The 22,967-nt window shown below is 34.1% G+C and overlaps 1 protein-coding gene and 3 long non-coding RNA genes across 4 annotated transcripts; 1 reads left to right on the forward strand and 3 right to left on the reverse strand.

The window, feature by feature from the left end:
* Positions 1–261: 261 nt before the first annotated feature.
* On the forward strand, positions 262–1,066 carry LOC145740004 (collagenase 3-like). The gene has a single exon (XM_081995323.1). It carries the CDS (start codon positions 335–337, stop codon positions 1,064–1,066), a length of 732 nt encoding a protein of 243 aa, XP_081851449.1. The 5' UTR covers positions 262–334.
* A 2,090-nt stretch (positions 1,067–3,156) lies between these two features.
* LOC145740018 (uncharacterized) lies at positions 3,157–5,600 on the reverse strand. Its single transcript, XR_014181331.1, has 2 exons — positions 5,407–5,600; positions 3,157–5,347 (listed from the first exon to the last, which is right to left on the reverse strand). It is a non-coding gene; the product is annotated as an uncharacterized LOC145740018 (long non-coding RNA).
* Positions 5,601–13,633: 8,033 nt separating this feature from the next.
* LOC145740016 (uncharacterized) lies at positions 13,634–18,955 on the reverse strand. Its single transcript, XR_014181328.1, has 3 exons — positions 18,843–18,955; positions 13,891–15,822; positions 13,634–13,850 (listed from the first exon to the last, which is right to left on the reverse strand). It is a non-coding gene; the product is annotated as an uncharacterized LOC145740016 (long non-coding RNA).
* Positions 18,956–20,382: 1,427 nt separating this feature from the next.
* On the reverse strand, positions 20,383–20,991 carry LOC145740012 (uncharacterized). Its single transcript, XR_014181325.1, has 2 exons — positions 20,711–20,991; positions 20,383–20,649 (listed from the first exon to the last, which is right to left on the reverse strand). It is a non-coding gene; the product is annotated as an uncharacterized LOC145740012 (long non-coding RNA).
* Between the last annotated feature and the right edge of the window lie 1,976 nt (positions 20,992–22,967).

Consider the following 22,967-nt stretch of genomic DNA (forward strand, 5'->3'; position numbering starts at 1 on the left):
CATATTGTATAAGGGAGTGTTTAGCTAATAACAAAAAACAGCTTATACAAGATTTGCAAAACAATAAAAAACCATGAAAACGTGATTGAAGTATTTCACTGGAACCCTAACCTATGACAAATAAACCAGTTTAAAATTAATTGTATATCACTTTCTTAATCATATTACTCCCAACTTCCTTGCAGTAATGAAGTGCTTAATTGTGTTTTTGGTTTTAGTTAGCAGTTGTTGTTGTGATGCTAATTTTAGTGCTACAGATTATTTAACTAAATATGGTTATCTTAATATTTCAAGTGCAAATGAAAACGCTCAAACAGATCTAACGGATGCCTTAATGGCATTTCAAGAGTACTACAGCTTAAATGTAAATGGAATTCTTGATGATCAAACATTAGAATTTATGAAAAAAGCTAGATGTGGTGTGAGTGACAATGCATTTTCACTTCAGGGAAAATGGGGTAAACAGAAATTAGTTTGGCATATTGCTCACCCTACCACTCCGTTACCACATGCAAAACTAGTGCAACTAGCCTCGCAAGCTTTTAGTGTGTGGAGCAATGTTACTAATTTAGAATTTATAAGAGACATTAGAGACCCGGATTTGATAATTTCATTTGTTAGCTATAACCATTCTAACCAGGTTAGATGCTTAAAGAAAAACTGCCCTTATAATTTTGATGGGGTAGGTGGTGTATTAGGCCATGCGTTTGGACCAAATGGACGCAATGGAAGTACTTGTCTCGAGATTCACTTAGATTCTTCAGAAAAATGGTATCTAGGTACAGATAAAGCACCTTCAAATGAGCACAGCTTCATAGATGTTTTAACGCATGAGATTGGTCATGCGCTCGGACTAGGACATTCAGCTGTTCCCAAAGCCATCATGTATGCATACTACAACGATAATTCACGCTTACACTCGGACGATATTTTGGCTATTCAAAGTTTATATGGATTTAAAACTACTACTACTACTACTACTACTACTACTACTACTATTGAGCCATCTCGCACCGTCTATAAACCTACTCTGACTAGTACCATGCACACACCAGTAGTGATGTAAATCCAAGTGATTTGTTTTTCTTAATAAGGCATTACAACTTATATATCCTACATTCAGATCAAATATGGATTATGGATTTACAGTTTAAGAAAATGTCTAAAAAGAGTATTTCTATCTACTCTGTATTTCCTTTTTTACCTAAAATAGAAAAAATTACGGCTGCTTATCAAAGACCTAATAATGAATTAGTTTTAATTGTAAATAAGGAAATCTATGTTATAAACGATAAAAATTTTAAGCTAAGTAGAAAACTTTATTTATCAGATCTACAGATTCCCTTTGAAAACGATTTGATTGGGGCAATCAACACCTATAGCGGGAAAACCATATATTTTTTTTAGCGATAATTATTACTGTATAATCAATGAATGTTCCTTCACTGTAGAAAACTATGGGTATATTTCGAAAGACTTTAACGGAATTCCTCCAGCTATAAATGGAGCTTTCCGTTATACCAATGGGTTGTTGTATTTTTTCCAAAATCAGCGCTATTTTGAATATGATGAATTTTCAAATGCTTTAAAAAATCTGATCAATTAAGTTTAAGCATCTTTGACATTCCCTGTCCAAATTTGTTCTTGTATGAACAACTTAAAATACTACTTACTCATATAACAAAGGTTGTAAATAAATAAAAAAAAACATTGTATAAAGTACATAATTAGCAGGTTTATTACAGCCCCCACAAAGCACGCCTATTTCATGTAATCTAACTACATGATTACAATGCTCACAAAAATAAAAATCCATTATTTCAGAACATCGTAGGGAATTGAGAAAGTCCACCTGCCCCTTCGCCTCCTCCTCCTCGTTTTCGTGTGGCGCGAGTAACAGCTCTTCAAACGGAAGGGGTGGTATTAGCAATAACAATTCTTTAAAACAACAGCAATTTTCTGCATCCAAAACGGTTTTACTCGACACCTGATCCATTTCAAACACCGTCATTTTTTTTTTCTCTGTCTAAACTAAAATAGAATTTTTACTGTAACCTCATCACAATGCATAATCACTTGCGTGGGTGATGCAGTTCATGCGTGGGTAATGCAGTTCATATGTAAAATCTTGGCTTTCACGCGAGTCAAGTAAATTAATAATATAAACATTTGCATAGGAATGACTTCATATATTTTATTCCTTTATCACATGCATTGGAAATGTGGTAAGCGAGGCGGAAATGTGGTAGACCACCCCCCTCCCCCAAATGCATATAAAACCAGTCAACAAGAGTTGAAAACATTAGTCTACGCACAAACGTACCTATCTACCTTAAACAAAACAATCATGAACCTAACCAAAATTAACGAATCCGGCAGTTTGGTTGAAAACCCTCTACTAAAGTTTCAACAACTTGAATTAAACCAATTGTATCCCTTGCACAACCTAAAAGTGGTCAATTCAAAATTTGGTGATGTGGTTCGGGCCGAGTTGTCTGACAGCGTGGTGTTTTTGCCTAGTCGGATGACGACACCCATTAAAGACAGTTTGGCGGAGTTTATACCGCTGAAATATGGCCTAAAATTTTAGGTATGAAAGTGGTTAGTGGTTTATCACCAACACCAATTGTGGAAATAACGGAAATTGATTCACAAATTGGTTCGGACCAAGTTAAAGAAAAATGATTTCTACTATCAAAATGTGTCACAAGAAAAGCAAAATTATTCTAGGCTTGATCAAAATCGAGGGTATAAGAAATAGTAATACCAGAAATAATTATTCATCAAAATGTAAAACTTTTAATCGAGGTAGCAACAAGTTTTACAATTTTGGACAAAATAAGAATGTTTCTACACATCAGAATCCTAGTAAATGTGAAAACTCAATGTTAAGTGTTGATGAAGTTGCTCTAAACTCGACAAACAGTAAAATAGCAATTTATTGTCAATCAAAGCTTCAATAAATAACGAAGACAATTGTTTGATGTAATTTAGACACAGGATGTGAACCAAATTTAATTGATTTAAATCTTATAACTAACATGTCTTTATCATCAGAGAAAATCCAATTACACTTCGGTAGGAGGTTATACTTTTAACCCAGTTGGTACTTCGAAAGTAACTCTAAAAATTAACAACATAAAGTTGGATATTGAAGCATTAGTAGTGAAAAATCTTTCTAAACCTCTAATTTTGGGACATAATTTTTTATCGAATTTTAACGCAATGATTGATTACAATAACAATATTTTGAGTTTTTCAACCAACAACAACGATAAAGTAACAGTTAATCTCAATCGACCTGATTTAGATGTTACATCTAAAAACCAAGTTCAGAAAGAGTATCTAATGGGTGTAGAAATTTCTGACGTCAAAAACACAGTAAAACCTGTAATAAAATTAAAAGTTGCTCGAAAGTATATTGTAAAACCAAATACGCAAATAACGTTAAGATTGAAAACAGCGAATAATGTACCTGATTTAACGAAATGCATTTTTATTAAAAGAGACAGTTATTTATGTCCAAGAAATCTGTGTGTAGGCACACCATTTTTGCAAAATGGACACAATTTATACATTAAAATTGTCAATAAGGGATTTAGAACAGTTCCTATTTTAAAGCATTCTGTTATAGGTAAATTCGACGTTAATGAATCAATCAATACAAATACGACAAAGGATTCAATGTTATGCATTTCAGAAAAACGCAAATCAAAAACTGCTAATAAGTTTCAGTCCGATTTTCCTGTTCAATCGAAAATGTTACATCCTAATTTACAGACAAGTAACATAAATGAAATCGATAATATTGATTATCGAAGAAACGTTGCGATGTTTAAATCAACTCATAAAACTTCACACCAAAATAGAGACACAGCTGACCAAGTCGAATTAAAAAATGTAACATTCCCAGTATACGAATTTTGTGGATTACAATATTCAAAGCAAAATGGGTGCTTTTAGCATTTCTATTTAGTAAAAGTTTGTATAAAATTTAAGCTAAAAAAAAAAATAAAAAATAAATAAAAAAAAAACTGCTGTCAAGATAGCAGAGGAAATAGTCACCAGACAGAGAGCCAATCAAAACCTCACAGTGGCCAGCGTCAACGCTGCTCAAGCAGGTCAACTGACTGCATTATGGATGGCATCCGAGCAAACCACGTTGCTTGACCAGGAAGTAGCAATGCAGAAGGTGATGACCATTTTACGCCGCCATCCGCCCTCTAGGAATCGAATTCAGGCATACTTTAACTACATGATTGTTAATTTACGCCAAGAACAAAACGCAGCTTACTCCATGACAGAAGGTGAATGCAGGCAAAGATTGCATGTGGAAAATGATCACTTCTTTGATATTCCACTTGCTCCAGAAGTCCATCCCCAGAAATTTCGTGCATTAGAAATGGGCGCCAATTGTGCTTCTATAGATCTCCTTGTAGATGACAATACTAAGGAGATTTTCAGGAGTATGAGAGAGATCAATGATGTCCCAGTTATTATTGCACAGGACCTAGAGATTAACATTGTGCCTGAGAATGAAGTTTCCAATGTGTGGGCTAGACTTGATGAAGACAATGTGACTCAATTTTATCATATCCTCGGAGAGATTGAGGTTGAAGACATTTTTGTTAGGATGACTGCTTACTTAATTGTAAGCTTACTTAACATCACCAAGAGTGGGAATGTGACTGAAAGATACCTAGACAGACGAATTGACCAGCTTGCGACGGAATTCCAGGCTGCAAATCTTAACCTTCACATCAATTCTGAGATCATAACCGCTTATGCTAAGATGTTTCCGACTACAAATCTCACAGCCGATTACGTGTACAAAGTGTTGTCAACTTACTATACTATCTTTAAGGGAGTTGACGCCGGTCCAGTTACTTGGATGATTGAACAGTCCGCAGCGTCTAATGTGTCGGCAGCTCTAGCTGTTGCTGAAATGATCAGGAAAAACCAGTGCGAGAGGTACCGGGATCGATACCCGACTATGGCAATTTCATTTCGATGCTTCGATATGGAATTGTGTTTTGGGGTAATGCCAGCAACTTGGAGCAACCTTTTGTTATCCAAAAGAAAGCGTTGAGAATAATTTTAAATCTGGCATTTAAACAATCATGTAGGGGGGTTTTTCGACAGAACGGGTTTTTGACTGTTCCAGCCATATATGTGCTCGAGTGCCTAATGTTCCTCAAGAAACATCCTAGATGTTTTTCTTTATCAGCCATCACACATGAACATGGTACTCGCAATAAATACCGCTTGTACAATTGTCCTAAACATCGATTAACATTGACTGAAACCAACTGCATGTACTCAATGATAAGCATATACAATAAACTGCCTGCAAGGATAAAGGAGATTAACTCGATTCAGGCTTTCAAAAACTCTTTAAAGAAGTACCTATGTGATGTTGAACCGTATTCACTGCAGGAGTTTCTGGACTCTGATGGAAAATAATTTAGAAAATAAAAAATAATAATAAAAATGAAAGAGGTACTTTCGGTCTAGCAGTGCACGCTTATGCTGTCTGTCTTGTGTTAATTTTATATGTATTTGTTTTCATTATTCTGCATCTATCTAAGTTTATTTTAAGTAATAATTGTACTGTAATGCTCTTTGTGTCAGTTTTGACGTTTTGACGCAACCATTTGACGTATTTCAACACATTTCTGTTAACTTATTGTTGTTGAAATAAAGGCATTTTTTATTTATTTATTTATACATGGTTTGGTATATTAGTGAGCCAGAAAATCAGATGAAAACATGGCTACTACTTTCGACTTCTCAAGCAATATTTTATACATTTCCAGAAACTGTTGGAAATAAGGGAAGTGATTCGGTCAGTTCCTTGCTTCATCACTTTGTATTCAACTATCTCAACGAAGAAGTTCAACATTTAGAAATATTTTGCGACTCGTGTGGGGGGCAAAATAAGAACTATACTGTGTTCCGACTTCTTCACTATATAGTCCACGTTGAAAAAAGGCTACAATCGATAAAACTTACTTTTCCAATAAGAGGGCATTCCTATTTGGAGTGCGACAAAGACTTTGGTTTGATTAATCAAAAGAGCCGAGCTGAAGTACCGGAAGATTGGATTGAATTATTCAAATCAGCTAGAGTTAAACCAATGCCCTTTGAAGTGGTTGAAGTGTAACAAAGCAATTTTAAGAACTGGACGTTCTTTTTTAACTCTTTTTTAACAAAATGGAACTGGAAAAATTACTGAAGCACAAGAAAATTGGTGGTTGTGGAATCGTCCAACACAACACCATACCATGTTATCATTTTGCAATTATTACTATTCAGCTATGATAGAATCAAATGGAACTATAATGATTCTTTGTGCAAAGTGTTACCGTACATTAAGTAATACGTTTTGGGAAAAAGTGGCATACAATGTTAAAGATGTAAGTTTAATGTTGGTTCACGAACATACTAAAGGCCACTTAAATTGCGATATTTGTGCTGTAGATACGTGCAATAATGATAATTCTTTAATATGTTATTGGGGAGAAATTAGTAAGCGTCGAGAAATTGTAAAGTTATGGAGCGCACGTGAAGATTAAATATTTTATAGCGATTGCGAAGACCTTTCACCACCTCAACTAACCAATTCAATGATGGCACCATGCGAGATTTCCTGTCTTCTGAATTTGCTGGAACTTCTTTGGCCCATTCAAGTGGAGCAACTTCCTTTTTACCTGATATTACAATGGTTAGAATTAACGCAAGTAATCATGCAGAACGAAAACAACTTAGCTGGCAAACGCTCATTAAAGAACTTTTTACTACCACTCCAGAAAATAAAGAAGCAAATCAAACTAGCGGGGAGCAACAAATTCAACGAATACACAATTTCATTTCCGAAGTTCGTAGATCTCTTAAAGGAGCACGACTACTTCACGACATTTTGCCAAACGTCACTAGAACCGAATCTGCAGCAATGCTTAAAGCAACAATGGGAACAAAATATAACGGTGGTTTATTCTGGTGGATCTTCCACACTGACCTTGTCCACATCCTCCGGTTTGTTCCTGGGTAAGCGGGTACTGCAAATGTTCACGCTTCAATACAAGTTGCTATGGATTTATTTAATTCTGAGTTGGTTGAAAAAAGTATAAATGATATTTATGAGTGGATAAGTAACAAAACTCCATTGTATGCAGCTTTTCATGGTAATACAGATGATTATTATTAATCTATTGAAGATTCAGTACAAGTTTTAAATGAACTTCTGTATTTTCAATATAATAATGATGAAACAAGTATTTTAAATTTTTTAACTGATTGTATTAATGTTATTGATAAAAAACTTCCAAAAGTTAATACAGGGTACGGCAACCAAACTTGCTGATTTGAACAGGGCGCCATGGAGGGAGTGGGTGTAAGACATGGGTGGGGATAGGCTTACAAGCAGGTGTCGGTTGGGAAGTTTTTTTGATATTAGCTTCAGTAGCGAAAATGCATTGGCCGAAGGAGCAACGTGCGTTTGTCGTAGAGGCCTACTTCTCCAACGGTCACTCGATCATCGCCGCGCAGCGTGCATTTCGGGCACACTTCAATATTCCCCCCCGAGGTGTCGTTCCTGGACGAGAATCGATTATTTCGTGGGTCAGCACCTTCAGGAGAACTGGCAATGTTCAGAAAAAAAGAATAGGGTTACCAAGGCCGGTAAGAACACCACAGAACATCGAGGCAGTAAGACAGTCAGTTTTACGATCTCCTCGGCGCTCGGCAAATAAGCATGCAGCTGCTCTTCGACTTTCGGATCGTTCGGTAAGGCGAATTCTGCATGATGACCTCCATTTTCATCCATACAAATTGGCTGTAGTGCAAAAACTTTTCGTACGAGATTTTCTTGCTCGACGAAATGCTTGTGAAGCGTTGAATGAAAACTTACCTTCCGATGCACTTGTGTTCTTCAGTAATGAGGCACATTTTCATTTGTCTGGGTGCGTGAATAAACAAAATATGCGCTATTGGAATAATAAGAATCCGAGAGAACTTCACGAGAAACCTCTTCATAGTGAACGTGTTTCTGTGTGGTGCGCCTTGTCGCGAGAAAGGATCATTGGTCCTTATTTCTTTGAGGAGAACGAGCGTGCGGTTACTGTGAATTCTGAGCGATATGTCAATATGATAGAGAACTTTTTTCTGCCTACTCTGGGAGAAATTGACATTAGAATATGGTTTCAGCAAGATGGAGCTACAGCACACACAGCGCGGAATGCAATGCGTGTTTTACGAGAAAACTTCCCAGGCCGTCTGATCTCCTTAAGAGGCGATCTGACGTGGCCAGCACGCTCGCCTGATTTAACCCCCTGTGACTTCTTTTTATGGGGCTATCTGAAAAGCATTGTCTACACTGATCGTCCAAGGACCATACCCCAATTAAAGGAAAATATTCGTCGAACAATAGCTGGCATACCCGTCGCTATGTTAGAAAAAGTATATCAGAACTTTGTAAATCGATTAACTCAGTGTATTGACAATGACGGGCGTCATTTGCCCGATATTATTTTCAAAACCAAATAATATTTAATTTCCCATTTTGTATAAATTTGATAAAAAATAGTTAAAACGATATCTATTTACTTTTTTGTTTTATTTGTTAGAATTTGTTATAACTAATCTTAAATAAGACGAGTTAAAAATTATGTTTAGTTTGTAAAAAGGTAAAATTACCTTTTTGTAATATGGTACAAGTTAGTTTTTGAAGTTGGTGTTGCGAAATTTTTTCGGGCTGTCTAATTTAATTTTCTTATCTTAAATAAAACGTTCAAAGTTATTACTCTGTTGCTAATTACAACCCAACAGGTTATGGGCCCAGAGTTCGTTATGCTGCGGAAGTGATTTTGAAGATAGTGTTACAGAGGTCTTCAGTAAAAATAAAATTTGGACCTGGTGTTTGGTCGTGGTCATAAAGGCATAAAATTAAAAACTAAAATGACGGAGGAAGACGTTTCTCAGATTGAGAGATTAACAAATAGTGAAACATATCAAATTTGGAAATTTCAAGTCACAATCCTGTTTAAGGCACATGGATTATGGGAAATTGTGTCAGGAAAAAGAAAATGGAAGATCTGGCAGATGATAAGGAAAAAGCAGATTTTGAAAGGAAAGACGCCCGAGCTCAGAATGTAATAATAACAACCATAGATAAGAAGCAACTAATGCATATTTTTAATTGTAAAAGTTCTAAAGAAATGTACGACAAGCTTAAAAACATATATGAGAAACAAACAGAAGACGAAAAATGTTATTTGATGCAACAATTTTTTAATTTTTCGTACAGCAAAGGAACTGACATTTTAATGCACATTAGCAAAATTGAAAACTTGGCATGTAGGCTAAGAGTACTTGGACAAGATATCCCAGACAGTATGTTGGCATCTAAAATACTTGCAACATTACCTGATCAGTTTAGAAATTTTGCTACGTCTTGGGAATCCACTTCACAAGGTGATAAAACCCTTCAAAATCTCTCAAACAGACTAATTGGAGAAGAAGAAAGACAGAAGAAACAATGCGAACCCGAAGGTATGGTTTTTAAAGCTCAGCTACAACAACAAGTAAATAAGAATAAAACAAGATTTGGAGGAAAATGTTTTAAATGTGGCAAGGAGGGACATATTGCTCGTTATTGTGACAAAAGGTCATGTAGAATATGTAAAAAAACAAATCATGTAGAAAGCAATCTTCCGAAACAGACAGAGCCAAGATCAAGGTCGACAGGAAACTCATAGCAAAATAGCTTTTCTATGTGAAGATATGGATTTAAAATCAAATACAGCAACTTTCTTCATTGACTCTGGAGCTTCATCGCATATGACAAGCAATAAAAATCTGTTCACTTCATTACAAGCAGATTGTTCAGATGTTTTAGTAGCCAAGAAGAATTCATCTATAACTTCAGAGGGTAAAGGATTCATTGAAACAGATCAATGTGTTCTTGAAAATGTGCTGTATGTTCCGGAGTTAAGCAAAAACTTATTATCGGTCAATAAAATTACTGAAAATGGTGGTGAGGTAATATTTACAAGAAACAAAGTGGTCGTTTCTAAAAATAAACTACCAGTGTTGCAAGGTCAAAAGGACAATAGTGGACTTTATTGTATTAAGTTGTCAACTGAAGAAAAATGTTTAATAACAGAAAGAAGGGATCAAAATGTTTTGTGGCATAAAAAATTAGGCCATCTTAGTGCTAGCAGTATGAAAAAACTACAAGATTTTTCAAAGGGCATGATTTTAAATACTGTAGAATGTGACCAAAAAATAAAGGATTGTGTAGTTTGCTTACAGTCTAAGCAAACTCGTAAACCCTTTAACAGCACTAGGACCAGAGCCACAAGACCATTAGAACTGATACATAGTGATGTGTGTGGTCCAATTGAACCAGAAACCTGGGATGGCAATAGGTATTTCTTGACAATAATGGATGATTTCACTCATTACACTCAAGTTTATCTAATGAGACATAAGAGTGAATCAGCTGAAAATCTTAAAAACTACATACACGAAGTGGAAGCTTGTCAAAATTTAAAAGTATCAAAAATACGGTGCGATAATGGAGGAGAATATAAAAATCGAAACTTCATGGATTGGTGCAAAGCTAGAGGTATAGTTGTAGACTATACAGTGTCCTACTCTCCTCAGCAAAATGGTCGATCTGAGAGGCTAAATCGAACCATAATGGAAAAGGCTAGAGCTCTTATATTTGAGGCAAACTTGGACAAGGCTTTCTGGGGTGAAGCTGTATACACTGCAACTTATTTGTTAAATAGAAGTCCTTCAAGTACTATGGATAAAACTCCTATTGAAATGTGGAATGGAAAAAAACCTGATTTAACAAATTTACAAATCTTTGGATGCATAGCTTATGCGAAAAGACTGGGACCAACGAAGAAGCTTGATTACCGTTGTGATGAGTACATTTTTGTTGGATACTCTTTAGGAAGTTATCGCCTGTGGGACAATAAAAATAGAAAAATCGTAACTTCCAGAGATGTTATCTTTAAAGAACCAGTGGTTAGACCAGAATTTAACACAACTAAAAAAACCGTGTTTCTGGAAGATAACCTAAATGAAGAGATTGAACATTTGGAACCTGCTTCAGATGTAAATTTACCTGAAAATGTCATGGATGAAATCTGCAATGAAAATGTACCTAATGAAGAAGTTTCTGATGTCCAAGAAGAAATCGAAAATAATGTTCAAACAAGAAGTGGAAGAATCATCAAGAAGCCTCAACGATTAAATGAGTACGTAATGCTGTCATACAGCGAAGCTATAAATGGGGTTGAAAAGCACAAATGGGTTGAAGCAATAAATGAAGAGAAGGAGTCATTAGAGAAAAATCAAACTTGGATGTATGTGGACAGAGAGGCGGCTAAAAGTAAGAAGATTTTAAGTAGTAAATGGGTTTTTCGAATTAAAGAAAATAATAAATATAAAGCTAGACTAGTAATTAGGGGATTTGAGCAAGAACAGGGAATAGATTATACGGAAACGTTTAGTCCAGTCATAAGTACAGCTCCGTTAAGAATTTTGATTGCTTTAGCTGCTAAAAATAGTTTAATAATTAGGAAATTCGATGTCAAAACGGCCTTTTTGTATAGCGAATTAAAAGATGAAATTTTTATGGAAATTCCAGAGGGTTATTCGAAAGTAAATTGTGAAAATAAAATCTGTTTGTTAAAAAAAGCATTGTATGGGCTTAAACAAAGTCCAATGAGGTGGAATGAACATTTTACTTCTGTTTTAAAATCAATTGGTTTGATACATCTTAAAAGTGAACAATGTATATTCAAAAATGAATCCTCCACCTTATTTCTAGCGATTTACGTAGATGATGGTCTAATTTTACTAAATGATGAGGAACAGATTAATATTTTGATTCAGAAATTAACAACTAATTTTGAGATAGTGTCCTGTAAAAATCCAACTTCCTTTTTAGGTATTGAGATTTGCAAAGGCAAAGATTCTATTAAACTTTCTCAAAGTAAGTACATATCAGAAATCTTGGATGATTTTGGTTTGGAAAACATGAAACCAGTTAGTACTCCTATGATTTATAATCCAAGCACTGATGATACTTGTTTGAACAAAGTTTTTCCTTACAGAGAATTAGTAGGTACATTACTATATGTTTCAAACAAAACTAGGCCAGACATATCTTATGCGGTAGGATATTGTAGTAGGAAATTAGATAAACCCTCAGAACGTGACGTAGGAAATATGAAAAGAATTTTGCGTTATTTAGTTTCAACCATCAATTTGGGAATTCAATATACAAGTCATAGTGAGGATTTAAATTTGTTAGCTTATAGTGACTCAGATTTTGCAGGAGATATATACTCAAGGAAAAGCACTACAGGGTATATCATAAAATTTTGTGGTGGTCCTGTAGCATGGTGTTCTAAACGCCAACCTATAGTATCACTTTCCAGTACTGAAAGCAGAGTATATAGCTGCTGCAGAATGTATTAAAGAAGCTTTGTTTTTAAAATCAGTTATAGATGAGCTTTTGGGAGTAAATATAAATATAAATCTACATGTTGATAATCAAAGTGCTATTACTATAATTAAAAATGGACAGTTTAACAAACGCAGCAAGCACATTGATGTCCGGTATCATTTTATTAATGAGAAGGTATCTGAAGGTATTGTTAAATTGTTTTATTGTCCGAGTAGTGAGCAGCTTGCAGATAGTTTAACCAAACCTTTAGATAAAGTGAAATTTCAAATTTTTAAATGTAATACGATGTTGGATTAGATTTATGTGTTGTAATAGATAATAAGTATTCTTATTTAAGATTAGGAGAGGGTGTTAGAATTTGTTATAACTAATCTTAAATAAGACGAGTTAAAAATTATGTCTAGTTTGTAAAAAGGTAAAATTACCTTTTTGTAATATGGTACAAGTTAGTTTTTGAAGTTGGTGTTGCGAAATTTTTTCGGGCTGTCTAATTTAATTTTCTTATCTTAAATAAAACGTTCAAAGTTATTACTCTGTTGCTAATTACAACCCAACATTATTCACCTTTCAAATCAGCAAGTTTGGTTGCCGGACCCTGTACTATACATATTTTAGGACCTCCTGGATCAGGGAAATCTTATTTTATAGATTGTTTAATTCATAATTTTTTTAACTTTAGTCAAATTGGAAACTTTAATAAGTATACTTCATTTCCATTACATGATTGTGTAAATAGACGAATTTGACTATTTAATGAACCAAATATTAAGCCAGGGGCATTAAAAACATTAAAATTATTGTTAGGTGGTGATTCGTGTCCAGCAAAAATTAAGTAAAGGGTGTTCAGAAATATTTTTTTTGGATCTGTCCTATGGCGCAATACGCATGTTTCGGAGAAAGGAGATAGTTGGCAAACGTTTGGCAACATTGTTAAGTTTTAGTTGCAATGGAGCGTTTTACGGGACCGCAACTGCTTTTTGTGTTCGTGCGTTTTATAAAAACAATGATTCTTATGCCCTTGTGCGTCGTTTGTACAGGAATCATTTTAACATAGCAAGAATGAGAGATGTCCCAAGTGAAAATTTGATTAAATATTGTATAAGAAAGTTCGAGAACAGTGGAAACACGATGATAGTAAACCGCTTGGACGCCCAAGGTCAGCGAGATCGAACGAAAACATTGAACGTGTACGCCAATTCGTTAACGAGGATCCCCGGCAATCATTAAGATTGCGTGCAGCGTCTTTAATTTTGCATAAGTCGACTGTTCATCGCATTATTCGCAAGGATATGCATTTCCATCCATACAAGATTGTTATCACACAAGAATTAAAACCGCAGGATCCCGCTAATCGATCAGAGTTCTGTAGAATAATGAGAGAGGACTTCAACGGTTGCAACAACATATGGTTTTCTGATGAATCCAATTTTCACATTAACGGACATGTTAACAAACAGAACTGCCGATATTGGGCCGAGCAGAACCGCAAAATCTTTATGAGACGCCATTACACTCGCCTAAAGTTATTGTCTGGGCTGCTATGTCAAGGCAAGGAATCATTGGTCCGTATTTTTTTAAGGATGGTCAAGCTCAAACTGTTACATCTGAGCGCTACTGCCACATGATTAAGACTTTTTTAAGTCCTGCAATTCAGAACCATGGTGGCTACAATAGAAACACGTTTTTCCAACAAGATGGAGCGACTTCTCATGTCACGAATGCTTCCTTGGATGCTCTTGATCAGTTATTCCCAGGGAGGATCATCAGTCGCAGAGGAGACATTAACTGGCCACCAAGAAGTCCCGATTTGACACCAGCAGATTTCTTTTTATGGGGACACCTCAAGTGTAAGGTATACACCCAACCGCCACAGGATTTGAGAGAATTGAAGCAAAAAATACCAGATGAAATTAACGCTGTTCCTCGTGCAATGCTTCAGAGAGTGATCGAAAACTTCGGTTCGAGATTACGAGAGTGTGAAAACATGAACGGTGCTCATTTATCCAATACTCTTTTCCATAAATAAAAATTTAATATTGAGGCTTTCCTTTGGTAATAAATTTATTTAGAAAAACAATTTTTAGTATTTTTTTTATTGCATAAAATAAGCAAATGTTTTTGAAACACCCTTTATAAGAATGATATTCTAGACACGCCCTAAATAATCTGCCTCTGAAGAAAAAAAAGGTTTTTTTAAAAAACATAGTTTTGGGATCATTTGGGTTAATTAACTTGTCCGAGAAAACCCATTCATCCTGGCAAGTTTTAAAAGAATACTATTGGACATTCATTATTTGAAACTTCTAAGTAACATTGTATATTAGGTTATTAGGTGTAACAACAAACTGGTTCTGTCACCTTTGGATTCAACAGCACGCTACAACAAGGAATGTGTATTATTTTCCAATTGATGGAATAGTTTAATGAAAACCAGGTGGAGAGCTTGAACAATTTTGTCTGCTCGAAAAAGGCATATGCGTCTTTCATAAACGATGATATTTCTGCCGCAGACAAGTGGTGCACTTTGTCAAAAATGTGGAAGATCTAACTTTGAAACAAATAGTTCAGATAGTGATATCAGTTCCTTGTAGCAATGCTTATGGGAAAGATTTTCAACTTAATGAACCAGCAAAATTTAATACAAAATACTATTGTAAATGTTGACATAATATGCAATTAGTTAAGTTTTAGAGTACGTTCTTTAATAAAGTTTTAATTTGGATTTATAAATGTTTTGTGTGTTTTTAATTATCTTGCATAAAAAAGCGATTGAAAAAATCACCTAAGTACCTATTAACCTCTCGACAAATTTTCGTTTACTGTGTTTTTGCTCTCCTATTTTCCAAGAGACGATTTTCTTTTATAAAAAAGGTGGCAATCGTATTTATTCCTCGAATGATTTTGCTGCAGAATGTCAATCAGTTGAAAAGTAAATCGTACGTTTGATAGATATAAATGGCTGATTGCTGGTCTATGTTCACTCCCAATGTCAACTTCTGCACAGTTACTCAGTTCGCCATGCGTAGATTGACATTAAAAAGAATGACACTTTTCCTAATACTTCGCCATTTATTCAGACATTAAATGAAAATTCTTGAGCCAAATATTGTGAAGATGTCGAATCAATAAATTACGTAACAGTAGTAATACGTTTTCATTAATGTGGAACTAAAATATATGTTCTCGGTAATTGCTCAATGCTGCATATGGCAGAACAATAAAGCAAATAAAACTACCCACAACCCCCGCCTCCATCTTCAATTTATTAATAAAAAAATAGGAATTCCACTCTTCACCTGGACGACTAGTTTTGCTTCTCACCACCGGGACAATATCTGGAACAAAAAAATATATTAATTTTAGTATGTATTTGAAACCAATTTCTAAGCTTGCAAAAACAAACACTTGCTTCTGCGATTTTTAAAAGGTGATTATTTTATAAATAAAAAATATCTGTATAAAAATCTGCGTTTGACAGTCCTACGCCTAACTCACAACGTACCATAAAAATGGTAAGATTTTATTTTTGTTTATTAATCCCAATCCTCTGATGCGTTTCGCCGTACTACGGCTCATCAGGCCATAGAGGCTTGGTAACCAAAGAACAAAACCCATGCAATATTTGGTTCCATCTGTACTCAAGTCTATGAGTTGGAACGTATTAATAGCGTCCCAAAAAAAAACAAAACTTTACTATACCACATCATATCAGTTCCTAGATTCCGTTAAAGCGTCAGTTCAACAATGGAATTTTTAATAGTGACAAAAAATATTCGCGGTTTTAAATCATAAAGTGTTTCCATAAAAAAAAATCAAATGTTTGTACCATAGTTCAAAAACCGACGACGCTAGAAATTTACTACGTCACTGGATTCTACAGAAAATGTCTTTAAAAATCCGTTTTAACTTCTTCAAAAAGTTTAAATTATATCTGAGATACCTCAAAAGTGATATTTTTCCCTAACAAAAAAATGTTATGAGAATTCTGCTGTAGCCATGTGTAATTTCAAACAAAAGTAGCAAACTGTCGCAAAAAACACAACTTTATATCTATGAAAATAAGAAATTTGTTAATTGTAATTTTTGTTTAAAATGCAGGATAAAAATTTTATGGTTTTGAAACAATTATTTTAAAAAAGAGTAATAAATCTCCCGAAATCAAATATAAGAATATATTACAAAATACTTTTAGTTACTTTCAAATTATAATACACCAAAACAACATGAACGATGGAATCATTACCACAGTATAGCAAGAGTACAATAAATACACTCGGGTCGACATTTTTTTCTTAAGTCTGGTTTTTATTCCCTCGTTTTTAAAGAAGTATAATGAAAAATATCGTTCATAATTCGTCCAAAAATAGGTTTTCCGTGTTTGCATGTCTTCCGGTGTTCGGCTTTGCCTCACACCTGAATTGGTTATACGCGAACGGAAAAACCTTTACTTTTGTACTATAAAATATACTATTACCGCACTACAGCGGAAAAGTGCTACTTCCGCTTTGAAAAATCGTACGGCAAAGTACACTTTTCCACACGATCGTAGGAAACATTATTTTAATCATCCAACTGAACATTGCCTTAACCCCTATAATAATTCAACAACAGCCGACCAAAAATTGTAAAGTGTGCATTAAGCAAAGTACTTTTTGAATATACTATTACCGCACCTTAACAAAAAAGGTGGTACCTACAAATAAGCGTAACAACCAACAAACATTTTCAAAAACTTTTAATTCCGACTTTGTTTAAAAAAATTATTACACAGGGTGTTACGAATTCGATGCATTAGCATTGCTATCTCAGAAACTATAGTTGATAGAGAGATGGAGGCAAAGATGCGCATTTTATTGCTAAATAATTATGGTGCAAAGACATACTTTAAAACAACTAATTATTACTAAAAGACCTTAAAAAACCTATTATACAGGCTGCTTAAATTTGGATAAACAAATCTGAATTTATTTTTCTTCAAAACCGCTGCAGATATTTTTATAAATCTTTGAAGGTAACTGTCAACAATACGAGTAAAGCACGTTTCGCAATAAAAAGAGAGATGCCGTTGTATGTACTGAAGTCATGACGTTGTATGTACCGCTATGCAATTATATGAAACGTAGGGTTGAGCAATTGCTAGCAATTTATTTTTCATTATTCTACTCCGAATACTATCTTTTTCTCGAATTAATTATAGAGAAAATGTTACTTTGCCGTGAAAACGCCGGAAATGCTTATTTTTAAGGCGCTGTAAAACTCAATACAAAAAAATTTCAAAAGCTACGCAACTTCAACAACGAAACGTAAATTCGGTATTGTGATGGTGGCTTAAGGACATAGTGAGGTCGCTGGATGGAATCAGACCAATGTACTCAAATCTGAAGTAGCATTAGCTTTAAAACGATGCAGCTTCAAAAAACTAAAACTCACTTTAGTATTTCGTAAAAAATGAGATCGAACAAATGCTCCCCGTTCTGGACGGTAAAGCTAAGAAGTTTTTAAGAGAAATTCGGATCACCTGGGTGTCCAAATTTATCTTGAAAAGAATTTCGACCATAGGAAACAGCAGTTCAAAACTCTGACCCTTACAGCGTTTTGCCTTTAGACTTTTTTAACTAGCCTTTGTTTATCGATCTTTTACGTTATGTCTGTATTATATTGTCACGATAGAAATAAATCAAATTTATTACACTTGAACGGAAACATTAAAAAATGTGGAATTCATATTACCTACTTGAGCGGAAAAATAAAAAATGTGGAATGCGGTTAAAATGCAAATGCAATAGCTAAACTATGCACCGGAGTATAACCGGATGCTGGGTTGTAAAATATGCGAAATAGCGAGGATCGACAGGTCGTCACGAGTGGTCGGCTAAAGGAGACTAAGTCTGGAAGCTTCTCATTGGTGGAACCAGTGTTTGGCATGAAGTTATATCCTAGAGAGGGGATAATTTCAGTCAGTCCTGCTTTGCCAAGCAGAAACTCGGAAAATGGCGCTACAAGTGACAAGCCTCTCTCCAAGATTCTATTCATTAGAAGTGTAAGTATTACTATTGTACTTTATTTTTGTGTATTGATCTTACACCTATTTAATTATGATTTTATTGGAAGTTAGTAACGTTTTTATAATATTAGTAAACCGCTTATTTTATTAGTTAGTAAGTTATGAGTTGTTTAGGTTAAGGAACTTATTTAATAAAATTTAATGATGTGTAACTATGTGTTTTATTTCACACTGAAACGAGATCCCAGGCAGTAAACTTGCATTCAATTCAACACGTCACGTTAGTCGTGGCAATATAATACCTTTAAACGTATTAAACCTATTTCATTAAAAAATATATTTTTTACCTACTGAAAATTTTATAATTTGTCACTCGCAACGTTACGGAAATGGCCGCCTCACTTAATATACTAATTAAGCAAATCCTCTAGTTTAGACACCTTTTATTGTCCGTATGTCAAGGTGCTAGAAATTAAATGGCGATTATGTAGAAAAGTTAACAAAGGTCTAAAAAAAAATTATCTTAAAAAAAAATTGATTTATAGGGCAATTTTTTGTATGTCAAAACGGCCCTTGCTTAGTAGTTGCCTGAAATAATCATGTAAGTAACCAGACAATAGTGTGGTTTAAACTTCAGATCATGCAAACATTACTTTACACTTCAACTCATTAAAGAGGAAAACTATGGAACGCCGTTTTGCTCTTTAATGTAACGCATAAATAATGTATTGTTCAAACAATAGAAATTTCGGCGATACATTTTAAAACGTTGGTTTGAAAATAAATGTCAATTCCTGCGTTAGTTTAAAAATCATGTACATATTTAATACCACCAAAAAAACAATGCTTAATTTTAGCGTTTGTTGAATTAAAACGTTACTTTCACTTTCCCCTCAGACAAACGAGTGTAAAAAATCATGGTAATTTGGCGATCCTTTAATTATTACGTTACTTTAAATATTTCAACCACAGCTTAAAATGAAACAATTGTAAAAATTCAGTGAATTTTTGCGTTCGATGATTTTAAACATTCGTTTAAAAAATACAAACGATGTTCAAAATAAACAATTGCAATAAATCCAGGAATTAAAACGTTGGTTGAATTAATACAATACATTTAACTACGAGTACCACATTTTTACGTTCGTTCGCGCAATCTATTGTAAAAAATACGTGCTGCTGCATGTTGCATGTGGCGGAGTTTGGAAGTAGAAATAGTAGGAATCTGTACGATAGGCGTTCAAGAGTTGAGGTTGCTTTAATAGAGATGTTATGTGGTCCCGATATCGACCGGATGATCGATTCTTTTAATGCGTACTGCGTACACTACGATATTATACGAGGTTTCTAACCAGTCTGGAATATTGCAAATGTTTTGAAAAGTACTGATTTAATTTATATTATATTTATATTTATATCGTTATAATATACGATTTTATAACTTTAATTGAGGGAACGATATAAAACAAAATTCTAACAAGTAGTACCTATGTACCTAACTCCCTACTTAATTATTTTTCCGTTGACCGTATATTAACAGTTTTTTTAATGGACAATAACGGAAGCAAAATTGTTCATTAATGAGTCCCATTAATGCATGATTTTTCAATTGTTTTACTTTAATGTATTTTCTTTAATGATACGCTCGTAGAAGTTCTATGTTTTTTTAACTGTATTAAACAGACAGAAAGAGGCGTACTTTAATTACCGTTAGGTTAGTTCTCCATCCGCCATTTCCGACAAAGCTAACTGTGAATGTCAGTTATCATACATGTTTTGTTGTCATTGTCAGTGGCGTGTATACAACTGACAATTAGTAGGTAAATATTAAATAACTTTTTAGGATTACAAACATTTATTATAGGTACAGGGTGCGGAATAACACACAGTCTTCTCCACTATAAATTTATTAACCCACCAGTTAATGGGGGCGCGCTCGACTAGTTTCGGGCATAGACATGCCCATCATCAGGAGCTAAAAGAATTAAAACGCTCTACGCTTTACGCTAACAAAGGTGAACTCAAAAATGTGGACAATGGCGAAGGACATATCTTAAAAGCTGCTTAACACATTAGACGCTGTCTTTCTATACAGGGATAGACAGCGAGACCCATTAGTAGCAAAGAGTTAACTTAACATTAATGGAAGGCAACTAAACTGTAAAATGGTTGAAAAAGAATTTGAAATATAAAATTAAAGTATAAAAAAGTTTCATTACCTTATCATGGAGAAAAAACACTTAACTACACTTAGTAACTATTAAATGCTACATAACAAATTTGTTATTAAATTTATAGTGGAGAAGACTGTGTGTTATTCCGCACCCTGTATTCTTACACCTCCACTGCGAGACAATGGACTTCTACTTCAAACTATTTATTATAGGTACCTATACTACAGTCGGCGGAAAATTGTTGTAACCAACTCTTATATTAATAAGCGATTAAAAATCTCAATTATTAACGCGTTTACTATCGTTTACGCGTTAAAACCTTTCGATTATTAATCGCATTCGTTAATACACTCGTTGGTTAAATAACTATAAAACTCTAACTTCAACGCATTCTGATGGGCTACATGTGATAGCCCATACGTTTTCCTAAGAAAAGTTTATGTGGATTTCTTTTCATTTTGCATAGTTTTCGTGCAAAAAGTTCCTTTTTTGTACTAGTGCAACAAAGTCTTTTTTGAACTACAAAATTGCACGTCTAATAGGTACCTGCAGGTAGGAGAAATTCCTGTCAAGTCAGACATTTCATATTTTAAAATTAACAACTAATGTACTTTTGTCATCAAATAAGTCGATTTTATAAAAAATTTTGTATGCAATACATGCAAAAAGTCCCTTTTTGCACTTACGTGTTGTTAAACTCGACCTTTGGTCTCGTCTAACAATTTTCACGTTGCGTTCAAAAAAATGTACTTTTTGCACTTGTTGCATAAATAACTATTTTATAACGACACACCGCAAACAAGTAACCTGAAATACTTTTTTTAAGATTTCTCAAAATCGTTGGTCTGTCCTTTTCTTTAAATAAGAGAAAACTTACGTCAACTGTGCAATGTGATTTTGTGTTTTAAAAACAAAAGTTTCGGCTGATCAAAACGTTTTCAAAGTCATTAAAACGCACACGCGGTTTTGGAAATACATATCATTATCAATAACGATTTTAAAATTCCTTTGGGCATACCTATACTGAACAACCCGAAAGACCAAAAAATAATAAAGAAATTAAGAAGAAATCTTAATAACCTAACTTCTTCGTTTTCGTTTCGCGCCAACTTCCCTGAGTTGTTCCTCACTTAAGTTTGAATATTTGTCTCTAAACCTTATGCCTTCCTTGTAACAGTTACGGTAAACAACTGTTTTAGAACAACATAATAGTTTTGATATTTTGATGCAGAAAAACCTTCATTTACTAAAAAAGCTAATTGTTCTCTAGGAATAACAACAGCTGGACGACCTTTTCCTACAACAATAATTGCATAAATACCTTCTAAATCCTTTAAAAGTGCTAAGTACTTGTACTAATATATACTAATATATCAGTAGACACATTAGATGATGAACCATATTTTGTGATTTTGATTTTGTATGGTTATGTTATGATTTTGACTGCTTGAAGTTGGTTATATCCAGTAACTTCCAATTTGCTATTTATTGCATTTCTTCTCTTTCCTTCTTAATAGGCATTTTCAGTTTTTTTGTCTGTAATGTAGTTAATAGTTGTGTTCCTTCTAAAGCCGATTACACGTTATAAAAACAAATATGGTTTCCATAGGTATATAATGTGCTATAGAAAAAATATTAACATTGAAACATCAATATCTCAAAAACCGTTGCTAAATTATGTTTTGCGAGAAATTCAAAGACTTATAATATACGGGGCCAGAAAAAATCAAGTGTGACATCATTACTATTACGTTGATCCCTTGTATATACCGATTCTACATCAAAATGCGCAACAAAAAATAATAATAAACAGCGTATTCGAGCACATTTTGAAAAATTATACCTTGATTTTTAAACGTTTGTGATACCTATCTATAAACAAGCGTAGTGCACTCAGTGCGGCTGTACGCATGCAAACAATCGATCATCCGGTCGATATCGAGACCAGACACATCTCTATTAACACGACCTCACTTTCTCGTTAGACGCATATAGTAGTTTTCTACTATTTCTACTTCCAAACTCGGCCACATGCAACATGCAGCAGCACGTATTTTTTACAATAGATTGCGCGAACGAACGTAAAAATGTGGTACTCGTAGTTAAATGTATTGTATTAATTCAACCAACGTTTTAATTCCTGGATTTATTGCAATTGTTATTTTGAACATCGTTTGTATTTTTTAAACGAATGTTTAAAATCATCGAATGCAAAAATTGACTAAATTTTTACAATTTTTTCATTTTAAGCTGTGGTTGAAATATTTAAAGTAACGTAATAATTAAAGGATCGTTAAATTAC

The sequence above is a fragment of the Ips typographus genome, unplaced genomic scaffold, assembly GCF_016097725.1.
Source record: "Ips typographus isolate SLU unplaced genomic scaffold, UJ_Ityp_2.0 IpsContig94, whole genome shotgun sequence".
NCBI lineage: Eukaryota > Metazoa > Arthropoda > Insecta > Coleoptera > Curculionidae > Ips > Ips typographus.

Coding starts and splice junctions, on each gene's coding strand:
- LOC145740004 (XM_081995323.1), top strand. CDS start 335: ATGGCATTTCAAGAGTACTACAGCTTAAATGTAAATGGAATTCTTGAT.